Source organism: Mesoplodon densirostris, chromosome 3 (assembly GCF_025265405.1).
Source record: "Mesoplodon densirostris isolate mMesDen1 chromosome 3, mMesDen1 primary haplotype, whole genome shotgun sequence".
NCBI classification, from domain to species: domain Eukaryota; kingdom Metazoa; phylum Chordata; class Mammalia; order Artiodactyla; family Ziphiidae; genus Mesoplodon; species Mesoplodon densirostris.
In genome coordinates, this window is record NC_082663.1 from 95,511,305 (window position 1) to 95,535,112 (window position 23,808).

At 42.1% G+C, this 23,808-nt stretch overlaps 1 protein-coding gene across 1 annotated transcript in view; it reads left to right on the top strand.

Annotated features, from left to right (window-relative positions):
• Positions 1-872: 872 nt before the first annotated feature.
• Positions 873-23,808, top strand: part of KCNN2 (potassium calcium-activated channel subfamily N member 2) — a 185,767-nt gene continuing 162,831 nt past the window's right edge. The window contains exons 1-3 of the mRNA XM_060091854.1: positions 873-894; positions 1,738-3,020; positions 3,647-3,742. Of these exons, the coding sequence (XP_059947837.1) occupies positions 873-894; positions 1,738-3,020; positions 3,647-3,742 (1,401 nt within the window). The remainder of the gene's footprint in view (positions 895-1,737; positions 3,021-3,646; positions 3,743-23,808) is intronic.

Sequence of the window (23,808 nt, forward strand, 5' to 3'; positions counted from 1 at the left end):
CTCATATCCAAAGGATATCCTAAAATGAATTATTCACTCCAAGGCACTGAAAACACAAACTCTCTCTTAGGAGGAGGTACCTGGTAAGCAACTTTAGGGTAGCTGCCGAGTAGAATATCAAGAAATTGGATCCAGCTGAGAATTCCAATTACCTAATGAGGGTGATCTGCTTTCACTTTAATTTCTAACTCGTTATAACTTCTATCATAAAAATCATGCTTTAAAATCACGATTTAAAAGGGAAACAAATATTCAACTGGCCAGTGTATTTCATTCCCTTTTCTGGAGACGGGAATCTCAACTTACAAAGAAATACAAACGATAAAGACTTAAGATGGAGCAGTAACAACGAACCCTTGAAAGGGTCCCCTACCGCTTTGTGTTAGTATATCGCCCAAAAGAAGGACACATCACAGGAAATTTGTGAGACACAAAGCGTAATTTTTATTAGTTTATTAGCAAATAAATAAATATGACACCTAATTCTAGCAAAACTCCAGCACTGTTCCCAGGCAGCTATTATTCAGTCCGAGTTATTATTAATAATTTCCTAGCCAGGCTATGACTGCCGGTGTGAATCAGCCCGCGCCAGGCCCCTCTGGATCCGCCGCCCCCGCCGCAGTCAGGGCTTGGCACAGAAGATGCTAGGTGTTTGCGCCTCAGTGATCCGCCTTTGCTTTGTGTCTGTGCTGCAGGTGTGGAGGAGGAAGAACAGAAGACAAGCTGGTGGCCGGCAGTCGCTGAGCATTCCCCAGACCCTCGAGCAAGCCTCTTCTCCAAGGCAGGAAAAGCCCGCAGACCTACCTACTGGGGCGGCCAGAGGGCCTGAGCGCCGTAGTCCAGGACCTGGCGGCCGGGGGCGCCAGCCCCTCATGTTCTGCAGAAGGTGCAAATGTGAGCAGGCAGTGACGGGGAAAGCCCTCCGCCCCCGCCAGGGGGACCCGGGAAGCCCTCGCGGGCTCCTCCCGCGGACGAAGGGGATCCCCTCCTCCGGCCCCGCCCCCATCCTCCCCAGGCCCAGGCGCCAAGGAGGTTAACCCTACCCGCGCCGCAACGCATTAGGGCGAGAGCACCACGCAGCCAATCCCGACTCCCCGGCGCCAGAGACCAGCGGCGTGGGGAAGATCCGAACCCGTTCGGATCTCGCAGCGGCCAAACAGGAGCTCAGGCCCCGGGGTTCTCACTAAGCCCTGCTGCACTGGCTTAGCTAGTCGTCAAACTTTTTCTCTCCAAAGTGGGTGCCCCCGCAGTTATTTGGCGGGCAGCCGGCAGCCCACTCTCAGCGGGACAATTAGGGAGAAGTGGGCGTGGGGCGAGGAGGCTGCTGTTCTGCAGCTCTAAGAGGCGTGCATGCCGGTGGAGGAGTGGCCCGGGTTCTGCACTGTTCCCTCGCCTGACCCCCTGGCTGGGGTGGCTCAACGTGCTGCAGTGCCCGGTGCAGGGGATCTAGACTGCGCGTCCGGCACTAGTTAGGGGGGTGGTGGCACGAGAAGGAGGGGACGCCTGTTTTCCCCTCCTTCCTCTGCAGACCCGCTGCACTACCTGGGGGCTCCCCATCCCTGGTGGTGCTCACGGGTGCTCCCAAACAGCAGGTGGAACCCCCGCCCTCACCCTGTCCTGCGCCTCCGAGGGTTTTCATCCTGCAGATTCCACCCCCCCCCCAATCTCTCTCTCTCTCTCTTTCACACACACTCCCCTAAACCGCGCGCACCGCAAACTCAGTCTTGGTCCCCGCAGGTGATGTCATGCCCATTGTTTTGGTGAGCCCAACCAATCGGACGCGCCGCCTGGATTCTACCGGAGCCGGCATGGGCCCTTCCTCGCACCAGCAGCAGGAGTCTCCGCTCCCTACCATAACGCATTGCGCAGGGTGCACCACCGCCTGGTCTCCCTGCAGCTTTAACAGCCCTGACATGGAAACCCCATTGCAGTTCCAGCGCGGCTTCTTCTCGGAGCAGCCGCCACCGCCACCGCGCTCCTCACACCTGCATTGCCAGCAGCAGCAGCAGAGCCAGGACAAGCCGTGCCCGCCCTTCGCGCCCCTCCCGCACCCTCACCACCCCCCGCACCTCGCGCACCAGCAGCAGGGCAGCGGCGGCAGCAGCCCATGCCTCCGGTGCAACAGCTGCGCCTCCTCCGGTGCCCCGGGGGCGGGGGCGGGGGATAACCTGTCCCTGCTGCTCCGCACCTCCTCGCCCGGCGGCGCCTTCCGGACCCGTACCTCCTCGCCGCTGTCAGGCTCGTCGTGCTGCTGCTGCTGCTCGTCGCGCCGGGGCAGCCAGCTCAATGTGAGCGAGCTGACGCCGTCCAGCCATGCCAGTGCGCTCCGGCAGCAGTACGCGCAGCAGCCGGCGTCCGCCTCCCAGTACCACCAGTGCCACAGCCTGCAGCCCGCCGCCAGCCCCACGGGCAGCCTCGGCAGCCTGGGCTCCGGGCCCCCGCTCTCGCACCACCACCACCACCACCACCACCCGCACCCGGCGCACCACCAGCACAGCCAGCCCCAGGCGCGCCGCGAGAGCAACCCCTTCACCGAAATAGCCATGAGCAGCTGTAGGTACAACGGGGGCGTCATGCGGCCACTCAGCAACTTGAGCGCGTCCCGCCGGAACCTGCACGAGATGGACTCTGAGGCACAGCCCCTACAGCCCCCGGTGTCTGTCGGAGGAGGTGGCGGCGCGTCCTCCCCGTCTGCAGCCGCGGCCGCCGCCGCTTCGTCCTCAGCCCCGGAGATCGTGGTATCTAAACCGGAGCACAACAACTCCAATAACCTGGCGCTCTACGGAGCCGGCGGCGGAGGCAGCGCTGGAGGCGGCGGCGGCGGTGGCAGCGGGCATGGCAGCAGCGGTGGCACCAAGTCCAGCAAAAAGAAGAACCAGAACATTGGCTACAAGCTGGGCCACCGGCGCGCCCTGTTCGAGAAGCGCAAGCGGCTCAGCGACTACGCGCTCATCTTCGGCATGTTCGGCATCGTGGTCATGGTCATCGAGACCGAGCTGTCGTGGGGCGCCTACGACAAGGTAAGTGCTCCAGCCCTTTGCTCACCGTTTCCGGGCCGCAGAGCCGGACACCGGGTGGTTGGGACGGGCGCTGGTGGGAACTCTCTGCCTGCCAGTTCCGAGCTTTTCCCGGACAATCGGAGGTGCCCGCCGGGACGGCGAGCACCGCTGAGACTCGCTCCCCTAATCCGCAAGGCAACTCTGGAGAGGAAGCTTTTCCGCGCGCAAAGTTCTGGAGGCAGTGAATGCCCAGTGCGTTTGGGCACGTTAAAGAAGTGATTTCAGGAGTCGGTGAGGAAAGCATGCTCTGTTCCTCTCCCGGTGCTCACGATGTCGGAGGCCCCTTTCAAACCCAAGCGCTTAAACTCAAGGATAACTTCCTCTCGGGTTTTGAGAGCCACGAGCTGTGCTTGGGTCTGTGTTGTCGCGGACCCCGCTGTTTGGCCTTCCGGGATCTCCTCTCTCACTTTCCTGTGAGGCCAAGTGATCTGACAGATCACAGAGCCGAGACAGGTGCCCCGACCCCCATCCTCCTCCTGGGAGTTCAGGTCCCCTTGCTGGGGATTGACCGACGCCCCGGATCTTAACGGTGGTTAAAAGTGCTTCTTTTTTTTTTTTTAAAAAAAGTGCTTCTGTCTGTGTTGCAGGCGTCGCTGTATTCCTTAGCTCTGAAATGCCTTATCAGTCTCTCCACGATCATCCTGCTCGGTCTGATCATCGTGTACCACGCCAGGGAAATACAGGTAACTTCGGGGTTCTGCTGTTTATGAATGACTCCAGCCGGGGGAAGTGCAAGGCAGCAAACGCTTTTTTCCAAGCTCTCGTGTCCTTGCTTGAGGTTACAGAAGACACATGCTGTATTCTTACCTTAGCACCTGACCTGTTCTTTCAAGAAGTTAAAAACAAAACAAACAGTGCAGCATGTAAATGTGCAGTAGTTTCCAGGATGTATTTGTTAAACCTTTCAGATTTTCCCCTCTCTTCTTTAGGTAGATCCACTTCTCCATGTCAGTCACTGTATTTGTTTTCCTCAAGGCCAGGTATATACTAGCCTTAATCTGCCAGGTAAATGTGTATTCTTGTCTAATAAGCATTTAACAAGATGGGTGGGTCATTATGGAAGATTGTGCCCATGTATATCGCCTTCCATAACTGTAGCTTAGAGAAGAAAATAGGCCCGTGATATTCCTTGCTAATATATATCAATAAGACAAGAAGAAAACTCTGACCTTTTCTATATCTTACTGTAAATTTGAAGAAAAAAATCTGTTGTAAATTAAGAATACAAATTCTGTATATCTGGTAGTTTGGTAGATTTTCAGGTATAATCATTACATTATTTATTAAAAATGTCATTTAAGAGCAAAGGCCACTGCCCTTGTGAGTGAACTTGTTAGGAAAATGTTTGTTTTGTTTAAATGCAGCCAGGAACTCTATTGTTAGATTTGACTGTTACTGACAATTTCACAATAATCCGTCTAAAATTCGTGGCTTGTCTTTTAAGTTGTTTATTTTGCTGTAGCTTTCAGTTAAAGGAATATTAAGGTTTGGGAATAAAATAACTAGAGTTTTCAAAAATTAAGAGAGATTGAGATTTTCCAGTTTAGAACTTACACTAATATGCATTTTCTGATTGTTTTGGATCAGGTGTTAGGCATTTGGCTGAACTGTTAAACCCTCTAATTTAGGCTGCTTTCCTTTAGGAGTTGCCATTGAATTTAAATAACAGCGTTAATTATAAGTTAAATTAATTTTAAGTTAGTAATTTGCAAAAACATACTAAATATGGAAGAAACCAAATTTGCCCAAGCAAAATAAAGATACACATGACCCCACATGAGGGGGGAGAAATTACTTCATCATACTTTCAAATTGCAAAGACTTTGAAAAGTGTGATTTTGAAGGAAGGAGGATAGAGAGTGAGAATTAGAAAGAGTGAGAATATTTAGCGGTAAGTAATAAAACTGCACTGCCAAAACAAGGCAAACACATTTGGACCCTTTAAAATTTTAATAATTTACACAGGTCCATCTTTAATTCAGCACTAATGATCGTGGGCTTTTGAGATTCTTTCAAACATTTTAAAGTAATACTAAAATGTAACTTAAGCATCATGAGAGTATCTTTTCATTTTGACTTGAAGGGTAGACACTTAAGGCTGGGAAACAAAATAGGTGTAATGGCCCTTTGACTTGGTTTATAGATGAGGTACCTGCAGTCAGAAGAGGTGAGCAGCTTGCCAGATCCCACAGCTAGACAGTGCAGAGCGTGACCAGGCCTGTCCTCCTAGCTTCCACCCAGAATGCTTCCTGCTGCGCTCTGCTACTGCTTGTTAGCAACCCTGAACATGGACATGTCTTTGTCTGTGGTTCCTCTCTAAATCCAAACGTTTGGTATTTGAACAGGGTTAGACTTAAACGGTTTTTCTAAAATCTTCTTAGGTATTTATAAAAATCAAGTAATTTAATTTTTTTTTTGGCTTGAAGACCAGAGTAGTTGTATTTAATCCACCCTAGAATGAGACCTTGCTGTTTTTTTTTTTAATAAAACATCAGCTTTCGTATTATTCCTGTTCCTTCTGAAAAACACACAGCGAAACAAGCATTCAAGGCGGAGGACATTTGATGGTATTAACACCAAGAACAAAGTGTCTTCCTAAAAATGCTAACCTTTTAAGAATTATGGGAGATTTTTTTTGGAAATAACTTATTGGAGTTTGTGAGGACAAGACATTGGCCATTAACATTGGCCAGATGTTAATTACATGTTGTAAAAAATTTTTGATACTATATTAGAACTCTTAAAATTTAGAGAAAGTAATACAAATAAAAGAAGTCATATTTTTAAAGATCATTTCACACTTGAAAGAATTCCACCCCTGGCTAATTTTGAGGACCATTTCTGTTATACAAATGCATAGATATATTGATTAGAGTACAAAGAGCACGGGTGATAAAAATGAGGACACGACTTCCCGCTCTAAGGGTTATAAGCACAGTGAACTTCTTTATTGTTGGGGAAACATAAACATCACAAAAAGTTAGATTTTTATAATTGGAATTATCTGACCTGATACATGGTTTCTGCTAAACCAACCACACTTAAGATAATTTCAAAATGGATGCTCAGGTAATATCATTTAGTTGTTTTGGATGTAGCTTTTACATTCAGTGTTTAATCTAGAGTGATTTTTGTTTTCCTCAAGCTGAAGTTCCAAATTCTTATCTGAGATGCTTTTTTAAAAATATGAAATGGAAAAGGACCAAATAAATGTGGAGACCCTGAGCTGGAAATCAAGAACCAGAAAAACATGTTCTAATTTATCCAGAGAGTAGTCAGTGATTGCTGCTGAAATAGTTCACTCTGAAACATGGTAAAATCAAGTGCATAGGCTAATGTATCCATGTGTGGGAAATGATGAATTGACCCCTTTTTAACTTATTGATGTCACTGCTATAGATGTACTTCTTTCATAAGCTTTAAGCAAATAGGTACTTCTCAGTTTACTATTAAGAATTCCAAGTATATAGATTAGCTTTGAGTTAAGGAACTCAATGCAGGGGTTATGCTGCCGTTCAGAGCGTGTTCTTGGGCATAGCATGCAGTCTAATGTGACACTTCCTCTTTTTCTTTTTAGCATAGCAGTATGATGATTGGATAGTGAGAGCTAGCTAGTATGGATTTCTGGTACATGGTAGGATTTCTTACTGCATTCAGGAAAAGTAAGTGTTATAGCCAATGTTCTGGCTCTCTGTCCACCGGAATTGCTTTAACGAAGCTTGGGGAGGCCCTGACATTTCCATGGAGAACCTTGGAAAGCAAGTCAATGTGACCTTTTATAAAATGTTTATACACAGTCTATCAAAATAAGATGGTTCAGGTGAGTCATGGACAGAAGTGCTTGAATTAAAATAGTGTGATGGAGAGGCTTTGTAAGAGCTTAGCTCAGTACATTTCAGCTTTAGTGTCATTTTTTCAGTACCACAGACAGCTCAATTCACCAGGCTATAGTTTGCTCATTTCACTAATTACTTTTACATCCCCCCAAAACAAAAATGAAATTACTTTGGGGGGGGGGCGGGGTCAGAAAGCTTATATAAAATCAGATTTAGTGGGAGCAGATTTTCAGCTAAGGAGATATTAGATTTTTTCAAATAGACATTTGGGCTTACTTTCTATATTCATCAGTAAAGTCAAAAAATGATGAATAGACACATAAAATAAATTTTAGCAAATGCCTTTGTATCACAACCTTCTGACAAAGGAAAAGTACTATGGGGATTGTTTTATACAGTTTGGAAAGGTCACTTGATACTAAATAAGTAGCTTCCCCACCTCAAGTCCAAGGTCAAATAATAGGAAAAACAGACATGATTTCCTGTGATTTTTCTCGCCCCTCTTCTGTAGGGTTGGAAGCATTTGTTTGATGAAATAAGAACAAAACAATGTTCAAGTACTCTTTAAGATCTTCAACATCAAATAAGTTGAATGTAGATTGCACTTCATCTTTTCAACTTTAGTGTACACGACTTTCTCTTGTGGAAGCAGTTTTAGTTGAAAGAGTTGTTTAGTATTTTGAGATAGGCAAATACAAGATTCTAAGTTGGAAAGAAAACCCCTTGGACTGTAATCTTTCTGGTTCTCATGGGATTTGGCAGAATGGAGAGTACTATACTTTAAAGTTGAAAATGGTTTTATTTCCTTGGTTTTGTTTTGGTAATAATATAATTATAGAATAAACAGCACTAAGGGAAACACTGATTTTCCCCTGGTATCTCTTGCAGTGGAATAACTCTACACATTCTCCTTTAAGTTAGCTTTTCAGAGATGGATGATATACATCTAAAAGTGGAAGAGCAGAAATGAAAATTTCCCCTTACCTGTGCATGTAGGCCACACAAAGCGGGAAGGAGTGAGTGTGGGCAGGGACCTCAGCAACCTCTGAAGTCTCCTGGACTGGTTGAGGAGGGGTGGCTAAGTGCCCACTGAGTAGACTCTGGCTCACCTCGTGGAGAGTAGGAAAGAATGCTCACTTTCCCACTCTTGCAGAGAGCAAGTAGATGCTTCCAGACCATGCAGAAAATACTGCATATAGTTATTATTCTTATTAATAAAATAATAATGACTACACATAGTGAAAATAACTAGTACAGAAGAGCTTCAAATGAATATGATAGTCACATTCTCAGTCCAGTGTTTCAGAGACAACCACTTTTAAATTTCTCATACATTTCTCCAGAATTTTCAAAAATGAATATTTAGTTGTGTTTAGAGACACACATACTGTGCTTTTTTTGCTTAATATATCTTGAATGTTTTTTATTGTCAGCACATGGAAACCCATCTCATTCTTTCTTAGCAACTGTTTATTATCCCATTTTATGGATGCACTGTGGCTTACTGTTAAGCTTTTTCTGTTATAAGCCATAATAAAAATGAACACTCTTGTATACTCTTTAAATCTACTAAGTAGAGGATACACATATGGTATATATCCAGCAGACAGATTGCTGAATCAAAGGGAGTTTGTATTTTAAATGGAAAGGTACTGCCCACCAGCCCTTTAGAAAGGTCTTCAGAGTTCTCATTCTCTGCTTCCCTGCACATTATTTCCCCGCAGCATTGTTAACACTGAATGTTATAAAAAGGCATTTTAAATATCTTTGGCTTTGTAAAGTTTACTATATTCCTGAAAAAACATTTTTTTTTGGTGAAAAATTCCTTAAGGACAAAGCTCATGGCCTCATAGGCTTATTTGCAACATTTTGCAATATCTAGTGGTGCATTATCTAATCTGCTGCCAAAATGACCAATCCTTGTAAAGGTGCCATCAGAAGCAAGTATTGGCCACGTTTTTGGTTTTTTTACTTAAAAAAAAGTTAGAGATGAAGGAAACTAAAAGAGTAGAAGGAATGGTCTTCGATTGGTCTTTAGGTCTCTCGTATATCTATAGTATGAGGGAGAGAAGAGTTAACTCTTTGACTGTAAGACTCCAGAAGATCATGAGGTGGATACCTTGCCTGAATTGCTTTGTTGTGTGGTGGTCAGCTCCACAACCACTGTCTATATTGCCAGCAACTTCTACAGAGTTGTAATGAGACTCTCAGTCCCTTTGACTTCGTGTTTACCCTGTAGTAACGAAATCACTCAGGACCAATTTTCCCTGCCTGCCTGTATAAAGATCTCTGCATTATTAATGGGTATGACACTAAATAAAGCTATCCTGGTGTGCTTACAGAGCAGCATCACAAATGAATGAAGAGTGGAACTTTAGGTTTACTGCAAGTGGGTTCGCTTGATCTGCCAACTCGTTTCTGGGCCACGTTTTGTACAGCTCGGAAAGGAGGCCACTGTGGGCTGTCATTGTCCCAAACCACAACTGGCAGGGTGGACAGAGGGAGCCTGCAATGATTTAACTTCAGGAAGTTACTTTTGGTCAGGGTACAAAGTGGTTTCATGGGGCCATTTTAGTGAGAATTTCCGCTCATTAGGAAATATGGTGTTTGCTACTTTGGGAGTATATGTTTAACCTGAAACTCCTTTAGAATTCTCTTTATAGAACTGGAAACTGTATGGAGAGGACCTGAATTGTTATCTGGCCCAGGATCCCACCCAGCATGGAAACTCCCTTTATGTCATCTCAGATAAAAGTGGCCACCCAATTTCTGCTTGAACCCTCTTCCCGTGATGGTCAGTTTGTCTGTACAAGGCTGTCCATTCCATTGCCATTGCATTCCTCTTAATTTTAGGAAGATTTTCCTTATGTTGGGGGTGAAGTCTGGTTTTATTCCTTCCCATATTCAACACTGAAAACGTTTTTGAGCTCTGCTTATACAATGAGGAATAAGACAGTAAGGTTCCTTCCCTCTTGGAACTGACATTCCAAGCAGACGGAGTTAAGGAGAGAGACAAAAATTAAGTAAAGAAAATCCTTGGAAGTTGTGATAAGTGTCATAAAGGGGCCATGAAAGGCTGTGATAGAAAATAATTGGGGGCAGAGGGTTGTACACATCAGACAGGGTGGTCCTGGGAGCAGTCTCTAAGGAAGTGACTTTTAAGCTGAGACATAAAGGAAAAGAAGTTACCAGCTATTGGCAGAGCCTGGAGGAACAACCTTTTCCAAGCCCTCGTGACTGAAAGGAGTTTCCTGCACTTATACAATTGAGAGCAAACCAGTGTGGCCCAAGCAGGGCGACAGTGGTACTGGATGGGGTGAGAGGGGATAGGCAGGGTTCTGATACTGAAGGGTCCTAAGGCCATTATAAGAATTTTGTGATGTTTTCTTCAAAGTGCATGAGGCCATCATTAAAGCACAGAAGAGTCATGATCCAGCTTATTGTTTAAGCAGACCTTTTGTTGAAGCTCTGAGGACATTGGTCTGGAGACCCTTGGCAAGTCACATTTAGAGATGACTCTCACTTGGCTTGGGTAGCAGTGGTGGAAATGAAGAGAAGTGGTCTGATTCAAGACCCAGGTTGGAGGTAGAATGGACATCTTAGTGATTGGATATGACAGGCGAGGGCAAGGGGTGATGCAAAGATGATTCTCAGGGTTCTGGTTGGAGCAACTGAGTGTGTTATGCTGACAGGGGAGAACTCACATTGAAGGGTAGCATGTGGAATCAGGAATGCTTCTGATGGAAATGCTTCTGATGATACAAGAGAACCCTGAGTTCAGAGAAAAGGTGTGGAGTGGAAATTTAAATTGGCGAGTAATCAGCGTAGAGACTATTTAAACCCCCAGGGATTGATAAAATCACTGAGAGAAAATAGAGGAATGAGAGAAGAAGGTCGAGAGCGGATCAACCTCTGACATCTAGAGGTTGTGTGAAGCAGGAACTGTAGTAAAGAGATAAGAATGACTTGTCCTAGAGGTGGTAATGGGAGTGTTGGAAGGAGGGCACAGTGCTGTGTACTGAATGCCATGAAGTCAGTTAATATCGGGTAGAGAGGTGCCTTTTGGATTTGGCAAGTTCAAGGTCATTGCTGACCTTGATGAGCAGTTTCAGTGCAATGGTAGAAACAGAACACAGACTGTAGTTTTCAGTATAACAGAATAAATTGATTCCTTCTCTTCCCAGAATTACAGAGCAAACATTTAAATATTGGTTAGGTCCCTTTAAATGCCCACCTAATTAAATAGTCCCCGTTTATTTGAATTTTCCCGATCAGGCTTAGAATGTCCCTGATCATATTCTTCTGGACTTACTCTGTTTTGTTGAATTCCCTCTTTGAGTAAGGTCAGAAATGTACTCAGTACTTTCAGATGGGATCTGCCAGTGTACTTGTTACCTCCGTTCAACAAAAATCCTCCATTATGCCGACTGTTATTTAGTCTAAAATGGTCATTGCGTCACACAAACTGTTGCCAAGTACACTTGTAAAATTGTTACTGAACTGAATGTAGGGCTTTACATTTACTGACTCTGTTAAATAGCATCTTGGTTTCAGGTGAGTGTTTTAGCCTGTCAGAATTATTTGAATCATAATTGTGATATTTATTTGACAAACACTTACTTAGGTTTGGAAAATGCTGTGTGTGGAGGGGGCTCTGGCATTGGAAAGACCCACATCAGTGCTAAATTCTGTTCCAGAAACATGGTCAATGTTAGTGGCTGTTACCCAGTTTTCACACATCCAACTCTTCTTCCTAGCTTCTCACTAGCCATGACTTTGAAAAGTGTAGCTTGGGTACCCATGCCCAAGGCATGAGTGAGCCACGGTCAGAACTGAGAAGTAGGACCTTCTTTGTAGTTAGCCATCAGTTCATCCATGATATTTGGTTCAGCTTTTCACGTACTGACAACTCTCTGAACCCTGACTATCAGCCAGCCTACGTTTCTCTACAAGAATGTCATGAGGACTGTCGGATCCCTTGCTGAAATCCATGTATTCTGTGCAGTCTCATGATCTGCCAGTCTATTCATGATATCCAAGAGGAAACAAGACTGATGAGCTTATCACTTTAAGCATTATAACATATTAGCCTTCATGACCAAATGCCTTTTCTCTTAAAGATTTTGTTTTTCTCTGCAGATTATAAAATTAGTAAACATTTATGTTAGAAATCTGTAAAACATAGATAACATGAAAAAGAATATGTTAGTTTAATCTCACCACCCAGAGATAATTATTATTGTGATATAATGTATTTATATGAAGTAGATGGACCTGATATTTGCTATATATCAGGATAAGGAAATTTGGTGTTCTTTTCATGTAATTTTCTATTCATTTCCCCATGCCATTAAACATTCCAATTTTTTTTGCATCATATAGCTATAAGCAATTTAATCCTTTCCCTTATTTTTGGACCCTTAAGAAAAATTAGAAAGACCCTATTTAAAATATTTGTATAATAAATACCTTTGCAGATGAACTTGTGTAAGCACCTCTGATGATTTCCTAAGGATAAATTGCCAAGGCAGAAATTACTTAAAGGATATTATTTAAGGCAATTGAGAATTTGTCAAATGGTCCTTCCAAAGGTTTATATCATGCCTTTCATTTTTAAAGTACTTACAAACCACTTTGTTAAATAACTGATTTGATTATTTTCTGGAGTGTCTAGGATCCATTTACTGATTAGTATTTTGAGTACTGTCCTACTTTGTGAATCTAGAAATGTGCTCCCCTGGAGTCTCCTATAGCTTCCTATTTCTCCACGATTTTGTTTTCTAAATCTTGGCTAAGCAAGTTTGTAAAAGGGTATTCCTGCTTAATAATTAAAGTTTATATAGAAATGATGCAAAAGCAGTATTGGAAGATAACTTTGTCCACAGATGTTCCCAGTCTTTGTTATTATAGGAAGCTGTAAAAACCATAATTTCTGAAATTTTTCTCTACAAACTTTCCTGCTGAGCAAAGCAAAGCAATCAGACTCTCCTTTGAGTTGTTTACTGTTTTTGCAGCATTGCCTCGTGGCTTTGTGTGCTGCTTCTGGAGCCCAATCTGTCTGGGCTTGTACCCAGCTCTGCCACTAATTAGCTGTGTGACCTTAGACATATTACTTAATCTCTCTGTACTTCCCTTTCCTTGTCTGTAAAATGGGGAGTATAGAGTACCTCTCTCATTGGGTTGTTGTGAGGATTGAGTGTATATATTTGTGTGTATATATATATAAAGCACTTAGAATGCTGCCTGGCATGTGGTGAGGGCTATTTAGGTGTCAGCTGCTGGTTATTGTTAGCTATTTCGGGGTTCGTTGGGGTGGAAGGGGAGGAATTGGAGCCCAGATTCTCTGAGCTCTGGGCAACAGTGATATTTTTTTCTTCTTTTACAAGTCGTACAGGAGGGAACAGAAAAAAAAAAAAAGGTGTGCATTCAAACAGTGTTCATTAGTTTACTCACACTTAATCTAGAATAGGCGTATGTGTGTGCATTCTTTTTTTTTTTAATAAAAGCTTTGATCTCCATTAAGGACAGCCAATATTTTTTTAAACTTAGTTTAGATTTTCCCTGTGGGCAAGTTGGCCATCTGAGGAGGTAAGTGTTCATTTTGGTTGTCAGGTTTCAGATCAGTAAACTAGTGTTAGAGTACTATAATGTTAAGGCTCACCATTTTTTACCAAAATAGCCATTTCCCCTATAAACACACCATAGGTGTGGCTTCTGGCTGGAAGCTAGGCTCTTTTTGAGCTACATTAACTCCTTCAGACATCCAGGTCACAGCTGATGGCATCTCCTACTAATTAGGACCCTGGTGACTTAAAAGAGTTAAGTGCAGTGCCCTGAAAAGTAAGCAAAGGGAATAATTTGATAATGGAAAATTCTGGTATTAAACCCCTGCTGAAAGGATGAGAGGTAATAAACAGCCAAAGGCATATGTATAAAGGACTGTAACTGACAGCATTTCTGTCTGTATTCATTGTAGGTCTACAGGATATTTAAATAAAAAAGCATTTTTTTTCCTTTTCTGGATTAGGTTTATCTCTGGCAAGAGTTTTGTTTAGTATGCCACCACCCTCAGCCATGCTTGGAGTACCTTGATTGGAAAGAATTGAGAAGAATTTTCATGTGTCAATATGACAAGTAACATCTCAAAATATAATTGGTTCAGTGATTGGGTTTACTTTTTATCAGACAGCTTATATCTTCTCTTCTGTTTCATTTCAAATGACCATTAGTTGAGTCTGTATTATCTCTCCTTTTGAACAATGTGTTATTGTTGGGTGAGTTTTTTTCTTTGCTTTTTGACTTTATAAAACACATTGAGGTTCAGACAGTATAAACTTTGAACTGAACCATGTAGACAAGTGTTAACAGCCAGTGTTTCACATCTACAATTTTGTCATGTGCTTTCTTGAATATCTGAGCATTTTTACCTAGTTATGTATTTATCTATAATGGTTATCAAGAAGGTATTGAGATGGGGTTGTTTCCAAGCAATCTGACTATTGAAATTTGGATATGCATCCACTGTTGGTCTTATTCACTGAGGTAGTCTTCTTTCTATCAGGAAGTTTTGGTCTTCCAAGGAAATTGCATTCGATATTTATATATTAGTTTTGACACAAGCTACTGAATTTTGGGGAGGAGGCGTTAAGCACCATAGTGTGGTTGTCGCGGTCTTGGGTAGTGCTTTTTTGAGGATAGCGTCTGCTGTCAAGAGGGGTAAAAAATACACAGATCTTATCTTATCTTACCCCTAGGTTCTTCATGACATTTTTTTTCTTAAATTCCATATATATATGTTAGCATACGGTATTTGTCTTTCTTTTTCTGACTTACTTTACTCTGTATGACAGACTCTAGGTCTAAAGACACAGTCCTACTAGAGAACGGACTTGAGGATATGGGGAGGAGAAGGGTAAGCTGTGACAAAGTGAGAGAGTGGCATGGACATACATACACTACGAAGTGTAAAATAGATAGCTAGTGGGAAGCAGCCGCATAGCACAGGGAGATCAGCTCGGTGCTTTGTGACCACCTGGATGGGTAGGATAGGGAGGGTGGGAGGGAGGGAGACGCAAGAGGGAAGAGATATGGGAACATATGTATATGTATAACTGATTCACTTTGTTATAAAGCAGAAGCTAACATACCATTGTAAAGCAATTATACTCCAATAAAGATGTAAAAAAAAAATACACAGGTGCTAATCCTTAAACTGCTTACATTTTTGTTGAGTGAGTAAGGGAAATTATATCCTAGTATTGGATTTATTTTTAAGGTCACAGGTCATTTAAAATATTGAAAAATAATAATTAGGCTGAATATTTATTCAAGTTGCATACATATAAAGTGATGTAGAAGTGATGGCTGTGGGCTTTATTATAGTCACCTCATGCCTTTTCACAGGTATATCTAGTACTTCCAGACATATACCCAAGCAGAGTTATTGACTGAACACTTAATTTCTTTTATGTGGATTTAGCTATGAAATTTTAAGATGAAAAGTCTTGGCTTCTAGAAACTTACCTTAGGCCAATTTTCATACTGGTAAATCCTCCCATATTTGGAAAAAATGTTTTTATTTCAAAGAGCATGAATTGCTTTCTGTCCTTTGAAGCAAAAACAACTGAAGATATATTTATTTAGTAAACATACTGTTAGTTTAAAGCTTCAGCTTATCGCTTAAACCTATGGGTAATATTGTAAATTTTAATGCTGTCGTTGAAAATTATTTTGAACAGAATTTTACTTCTTTCCCATTAGTATTTTAGTCAAGAACTCTCACTATTTGTTCGCATTTGTCAATGTCAAAGAGGGTACTTAATGAAAATGCATTTGGGCAGACTTTCAAAAATTAAGCAGTAGTGATACAAAGAGAAATCTCTAATTTGCTTGTTTTGGGGATAAAAAGCAACAATACTGTATTAAGGCTGAAAACTATTTTTCAAAATATCTTTGATTTGGAATCCACTGGCTCTTGCAGATTTTTTAAATATCATTTTTTAAAGGCTTAATCTTCTGTATTCTTTTTTTTCTTTCTTTCAGCATATCTGCTTTACACAATCTTTTTTATCCTTTTTGACAACTATTCCTATTTTTTGGTTGTTACGTTTGGGCCATGTTCTGCTTCACATCTCAGAATGTGTCCCTTGGGTGCTCCTTACATTGGGGGATGAAGATCCAGCCCACTCGCTGTCATGTTCACTGTCTCGCTTAGTCTGATGCTGTATACACAAATTACTTCAGTGGCAGCTATTTCGAAATCATGAATCCATTAAGTGTGTCTCTTTGCAGTTTTATACAGCTGGCCACAGAGGGAAAGCAGATGTGTGTTTAGGACTTAGTCCCTCAAGCCCATGTCAGAACGTCCTGAGCAGAGACCACACAGCACAATTAGTGGTGAGCATTTTCTCTGCAGCGTTTTCCCAAAAACAAGAGGTCTTTTCTGCACTATTGTGCAGGAACACGCGTCACCACAGCAAGATGATCGGTGTGATGGAGTGTGGGATGAGGGCTCATCTTCAAGACCTGAATTATGATATGTAGCCACATGGGAACCAAATTCAACAAATACAAAGGAATAGGATCAGATCAGGTGGCTGACGGGGTGGAGGTGATGAGCTCAGATACCCCAGTGTTATGTGCTCTAGCTAAATTCCCAGGCTGAATACAAATTTTTATTAATTGGCTCTCATTTCCTCTCTCCTCTCTTGGTATAGTGATGACCTGTACATTTACAGTGGGGTCAAAAAAGTTGATGACTTTCACCCTTTTTTCTTAAACACAGTGGGGAAAATTACAATGAAGTGCTACAGGTCTGGTCCTCTTTACCAAAAAAGATAAGAACAGCAGGATTTTCAAATCATCTCATTGACTTGTTTTAAATTTGCCCATTGATTCATTTCTTCTGAGAGGAGCCCTTCCTACCCAGGAATCTCTGAGGTCCCTGCTGGGTGTCTTTACATAACCCATCCCTCTCAGCTCCTCCAGCTTTGTTTTTTTTGGTTTTTTTTTTTTTAACATCTTTATTGGAGTATAATTGCTTTACAATGGTGTGTTAGTTTCTGCTTTATAACAAAGTGAATCAGTTATACATATACATATGTTCCCATATCTCTTCCCTCTTGCGTCTCCCCCCCTCCCACCCTCCCTATCCCACCCCTCTAGGTGGTCACAGAGCACCGAGCTGATCTCCCTGTGCTATGCGGCTGCTTCCCACTAGCTATCTATTTTACACTTGGTGGTGTATATATGTCCATGCCACTCTCTCACTTTGTCCCAGCTTACCCTTCCCCCTCCCTGTATCCTCAAGTCCATTCTCTAGTAGGTCTGTGTCTTTATTCCCGTCTTGCCCCTAGGTTCTTCATGACCATTTTTTAAATATTCCATATATATATGTGAGCATACGGCATTTATTCTTCTCTTTCTGACTTACTTCACTCTGTATGACAGTATCTAGGTCCATCCACCTCACTACAAATAACTCAATTTCGTTTCTTTTTATGGCTGAGTAATATTCCATTGTATATATGTGCAACATCTTCTATATCCATTCATCTGTTGATGGACACTTAGGTTGTGTCCATGTCCTGGCTATTGTAAATAGAGATGCAATGAACATTGTGGTACATGTCTCTTTTTGAATTACGGTTTTCTCAGGGTATATGCCCAGTAGTGGGATTGCTGGGTCGTATGGTTGTTCTATTTTTAGTTTTTTAAGGAACCTCCATACAGTTCTCCATAGTGGCTGTATCAATTTACATACCCACCAACAGTGCAAGAGTGTTCCCTTTTCTCCACACCCTCTCCAGCATTTATTGTTTGTGGAATTTTTGATGATGGCCATTCTGACCAGTGTGAGATGATATCTCATTGTAGTTTTTTTTTTTTTTTTTTTTGCGGTATGCAGGCCTCTCACTGCTGTGGCCTCTCCCGTTGCGGAGCACAGGCTCCGGACGTGCAGGCTCAGCGACCATGGCTCACGGGCCCAGCCGCTCCGCAGCATGTGGGATCCTCCCAGACTGGGGCATGAACCCGTGTCCCCTGCATCGGCAGGCGGACTCTCAACAACTGCGCCACCAGGGAAGCCCCCTCATTGTAGTTTTGATTTGCATTTCTCTAATGATTAATGATGTTGAGCATTCTTTCATGTGTTTGTTGGCAATCTGTATATCTTCTTTGGAGAAATGTCTATTTAGGTCTTCTGCCCATTTTTGGATTGGGTTGTTTGCTTTTTTGATATTGAGCTGCATGAGCTGCTTGTAAATTTTGGAGATTAATCCTTTGTCAGTTGCTTCATTTGCAAATATTTTCTCCCATTCTGAGGGTTGTCTTTTCGTGTTGTTTATGGTTTCCTTTGCTGTGCAAAAGCTTTTAAGTTTCAGTAAGTCCCATTTGTTTATTTTTGTTTTTATTTCCATTTCTCTAGGAGGTGGGTCAAAAAGGATCTTGCTGTGAATTATGTCATAAAGTGTTCTGCCTATGTTTTCCTCTAAGAGTTTGATCGTGTCTAGCCTTAATCCATTTTGAGTTTATTTTTGTGTATGGTGTTAGGGAGTGTTCTAATTTCATTCTTTTACATGTAGCTTCCAGTTTTCCCAGCACCACTAAAATTCAACACCCATTTATGATAAAATCCCTGCAGAAAGTAGGCATAGAGGGAACTTTCCTCAACATTATAAAGGCCATATATGACAAACCCACAGCCAACATCATCCTCAATGGTGAAAAACTGAAACCATTTTCACTAAGATCAGGAACAAGACAAGGTTGCCCACTCTCACCACTATTATTCAACATACTTTTGGAAGTTTTAGCCACAGCAATCAGAGAAGAAAAAGAAATAAAAGGAATCTGAATCGGAAAAGAAGAAGTAAAGCTGTCACTGTTTGCAGATGACATGATACTATACATAGAGAATCCTAAAGGTGCTACCAGAAAACTACTAGAGCTAATCAATGAATTTGGTAAAGTAGCAGGATACAAAATTAATGCCCAGAAATGTCTTGCATTCCTATACACTAATGATGAAAAATCTGAAAGTGAAATTAAGAAAACACTCCCATTTACCATTGCAACAAAAAGAATAAAATATCTAGGAATAAACTTACCTAAGGAGACAAAAGACCTGTATGTAGAAAATTATTAAGACACTGATGAAAGAAATTAAGGATGATACATATAGATGGAAAGATATACCATGTTCTTGGATTGGAAGAATCAACATTGTGAAAATGACTCTACTACCCAAAGCAATCTACAGATTCAATGCAATCCCTATCAAACTACCACTGGCATTTTTCACAGAACTAGAACAAAAAATTTCACAATTTGTATGGAAACACAAAAGACCCCAAATAGCCAAAGCAATCTTGAGAAAGAAAAACGGAGCAGGAGGAATCAGGCTCCCTGACTTCCGACTATACTACAAAGCGACAGTAATCAAGACAGTATGGTGCTGGCACAAAAACAGAAATATAAATCAATGGAACAGGATAGAAAGCCCACATATAAACCCACGCACATATGGTAACCTTATCTTTGATAAAGGAGGCAAGAATATACAGTGGAGAAAAGGCAGCCTCTGCAGCTTTGTTTTCATTGGAGAATCTTCTGTGGGAACACATGCTGTGTTTTGAGATTTCCTGTCGTGTCAGCATTCTCTGGCTGACTCTGAACCTAGGGAACGAGTTGAGGGTATGTGCTGATCTCTAATACCCTTGGGTGCATCACTGTTGTTGGAGGGAGGACAAATAGGCACAGATATAACATTTTCCGGTCATGGTGCATCATATCTGGTCTTGTACCTGGGTTTATGTTGAATGTTAAAACTTTATGTAAAGTAGAAGAGCCACTGCCTGAAGGTAATAGATGCCGTCTGTCAGGGCCTGTCACTGTCCACCAGAGTGTGCGTGGCAACACAAAGTATGCCCCACCCCCCAGAGGAAAGTGTAGGAGGAGTGGTCATATAGACATCTTCTAACTGGACAACCACATGTACTTCTGGGAAGCAGCCCAGGGTGGCGTTTAACTTTGGCTCTGGATCCAGATAGATTGGGGTTAGAACTCAGCTTCACCCTGGGTGACCATGAGAAGAAAATTTGACACCTCTCAGGCTCATTTTCTTTATTTGTAAAATGGAAATGAGAATTATACCTATCTCACTAGATTGCTTTGAGGATTCAGTAAGACAGTCTTTATGAAGAACCTTGTGTGATACCTGGCACATTGTAAATGGCACATTCAATAAATGTTAACCCCTTCTATTACTACTCTTCCATCATTGCTATTATTAAGCAAATATTATAGCCCAAGCAGGGAAGCAGAGCCTAGAGTCTAGGAAGATCTCAAAGTGGGAAGGGGGTTGGATAATAATGTATAATATTTCAAGGTAGTTGAACCACGTTCTGGTTAAGAGGGAGGTTGGGCAGAGAAGGCAAATACTTGATTAGTTAGGGCAGGGGGTTGGCACACTATAGCCCATGGGCCAAATCTGGCCTCCTGGGTAAATCCAACCTGTTTTTATAAAGAAAGTTGTATTGGCACACACTTATTTACATGCCATATACAGCTACTTCTGCACTACAACTTGCACTATGGGCAGAGTTGAGTGGTTGCAACAGAAACCGTTTGGCTGCAAAGCCAAAAATATTTAGTTTACAGAAAAAATTTGCTGACCTTTGAGTTACAGCCCAGGATGGTCAACAAAGACAGAGAGAAATACGCACAGAACTGTTTCTTCTGCCTTTGTTTCATAAGTTACTTTATTCCTTGCTCCAATTTTAGGCTTCTTAAGGTATGTGATGAGCAGAGGCTCAGGTAGACCTGCTCGCACCTGAGAAATGCAGATTTCTGTAGGGGAGAAGTCTTGTGCTGTGATACAAGCCCTCAGTCTCCCTGTAGGATCTGCACTCTGGGATTGAGGTGAATGGCCTGTGGGAATTAGAGTTACATCATCACAACTGAGTAGAATGGCTGTGGTAGGAACTATCAGTACTTTCATGGAGAGTTTGAGTGGGAGCCTCAGAACTCAGAATCCTTTCCGGTGGAGGCCAGTGATGAGACACTGGGCCTGTGTGGTCCTTGGTGTTTTGTAAGTTAGTCTCTGAAAAGCTAGGCTCGGGGTGGTTTACATTCTTATGACCCTGTTGGTGTTTGCTGACCTCAATTAGGAAAGGAGGCTCATTTGTTTCAAATTTTGAAGAAAGTGTTTTAACTCCACGTTTTATCACAAAAAAAATCACAAATTAATTGGGGAAGCCATACAGAATGTTGGCTTTTTCCTTTAGGTCTGGAATTCTGGTTGTATGTATAATTTATTAATTTGTGGATTTCTGTTCCCCAGTGATTAAAGTTATAATATATTTCTTGTGGATCATCTCCATTCTCAGCTGCCTGCTGGACAGCTCCCCTTGGAAGCCCCACACGCCCTTACCCCCTTACCATTTGCCCAGTCCTCCTCCTTGCCCTCTCATGCTTGCTATCTTCCAGAAGGCACTACCAACCACCTAGGGCCCCACTGAGGACCCTTGCTCTTTCCTCCACTCATCTCCCCTCCCCATTCCTCACCCCCAGTAGAGTCACCGGGTCCTACAAGTATTTCCTCCTTAGTGTCTTTTGAGTTACCTCTGCTTTCTGGTCACATTCTCAAGGGCCTTGGTTTTGTGTTTCCTGAACTTCAACTTTACCCAGATTCTCCTACAATCTCTGCTTTGTTTACATTTCATTAATATTTTATGTTTATATTATGACAATAAAATATAGAATATAATGTACATATAATAATCTAACATTAGAAAATATGTAATATTTAAATATAATTCAATATACATTGTATATATATTATAAATTATAATATAAATATATAATATATAATAATATATAGTTATATATAATTTATATAAATATGTTTAAATAACATATAGTATATATAATACATTATTCGTATTTTAATATTTGTATTATCTTATTTTTATGCTATTTTAATATTTTTCTTTCAATCAGCTCCCTTCTTTTAGCCTCATCTTAAGTAACAATATCTATGAAATTATGATATAGTATAATTGCATATGTGTTCTAATACATAATGAATTAAAACTGTAAGTAAACAACACACAGTCTAGAAGCATCTCAGAGGAACATGTCAGAAGAAACTCCTTTTGGGAATTTCTGCCTTGGTTGTTACCCTTATTTTTTTTAATGTGTATGAATGTAGTCTCTCTGTTTCCAGTTTGACACCTCTCCTCCCACCCCCCGCTTCTTTCTGGTGGTCCATTCCCCCACTGCTACATGGATGTCTGTCCCAAACATAAACCTGATCCTGTCACAACAGTTCTAAAATCCTTGCATGGCTCTCTGTTGTTGTCAGTGGGGACATGCTTTAATGCAGATACTTCACAACACGGTTCTCGTGACGTGGCCCTTGTCTGCCTGTCAGCCCCGCTCAGCCCTGTTTTTATCGCCCAAATAGACCACTTCGGCTCCAGCAAGACTGAATCACTTGCAGTTCTGAAGGATATCACACGTTCCATGCCTCTGTGCCTGAAATGCCTTTCCAGTTTATTTTCCTGAATCCTGCTGGTGCATGAAAATTCAATTCAAGAATCATCTCTGCCAGGAAGCCTTCCCTGCCCAGACCCTCACTCACCTTGACTTGGCCTCCCTCCTTATTTTTCTGGCTGCCCCTTCTATTTAACACAGTGATAAAAGCCCCGATGAGAAATGGAACTTGATTCAAACCCAGTTTTCCCTAACTTTTACCAGTTCCCTCTGACAACCTATCAACAGCTCTGAGCTTCAGTTTCTCATCTGTAAAATGGGGAGAATAGAGCCTATCTCATGAGGTTGTGCAGAGGATTATACTGAGATTATGTGCTTTGCCCAGAGCTGGACGCATAGTAATCACACAGACTGTGGCATTATTATTGTCTTTATTGTACTTGCCATCACTAATCATGACCTCTGTGATCCTCAGTCTCTCATGTATCACTGGGGATAAGACATCATGGAGTTTGAAGAGGCAGTCAGGCTGGGAGAGAACTGTGAAGTGCCTGGCACAGCGTGACCTTCAGGATCCATTAATGGGGTCATTATTACAACAGCATTTATCAGGCTCTGACTCAGACCTTGTTGGCTCCCTGAGGGCAGATGTCGTGTCTGCTTCTGCTTCCCAGGGCTGAGCAGACCAGTGAACAGCCCTGCACTGGGTGCATCTAGGGTTCATACATCTTGCTGAGATCCCTATGATAGTGAGCTAGGGTAGTCGTCTCATCTATCCCTGTACGGTCATCTGTGAAATGGGGATGGCCATCACTACTGCTTCTCAGTTCACTGAAGGATAATTGACCATGTGTGTAAAACAACCAGTCTTAGAAAAGATGGTATGGCACTCTAATACTAATAATAGTTTAATCAGTGTGTCTTATCTTAGCATAAGCTCTTTCTAATCTATTGTATTTTCCTACCATAATTTCTATATCACAAAAGAAGTTTAGCTTTCACTATTTGTAATTCATTGTGACTTTAAATTATTAAAACCAGATATTAAAATGAGCACAAGTATAGTTAGATATCACTGTGTGAAGTTGTAGCAGTGCATTTGTTTCTATTCCTCATAACTCTATCAAAAGAGACAGATTTTGTACATTTGGCTGAAAGAAATGTGAAAATGAGTGTATCCAGATACAACAATGCTGTGCTTAGGATGCATTGGTCTTTTTAGGAGGGGGTTGTGAATCACGAGGCTCTAAGAGGTGACAGGTCAGCTTCCAGTACTTCTGTTTGATGGCAGAACCCTCCTCTTTGGGACTCCCTCCATCCCCTACAAGATGGTGGTGGTGTTTTCCACTATGCTTGTCCTCTTTTACTCCTTGATCCTTACTAAATACCCTCTGACTTTTTCAGTTTATCTCAAACAC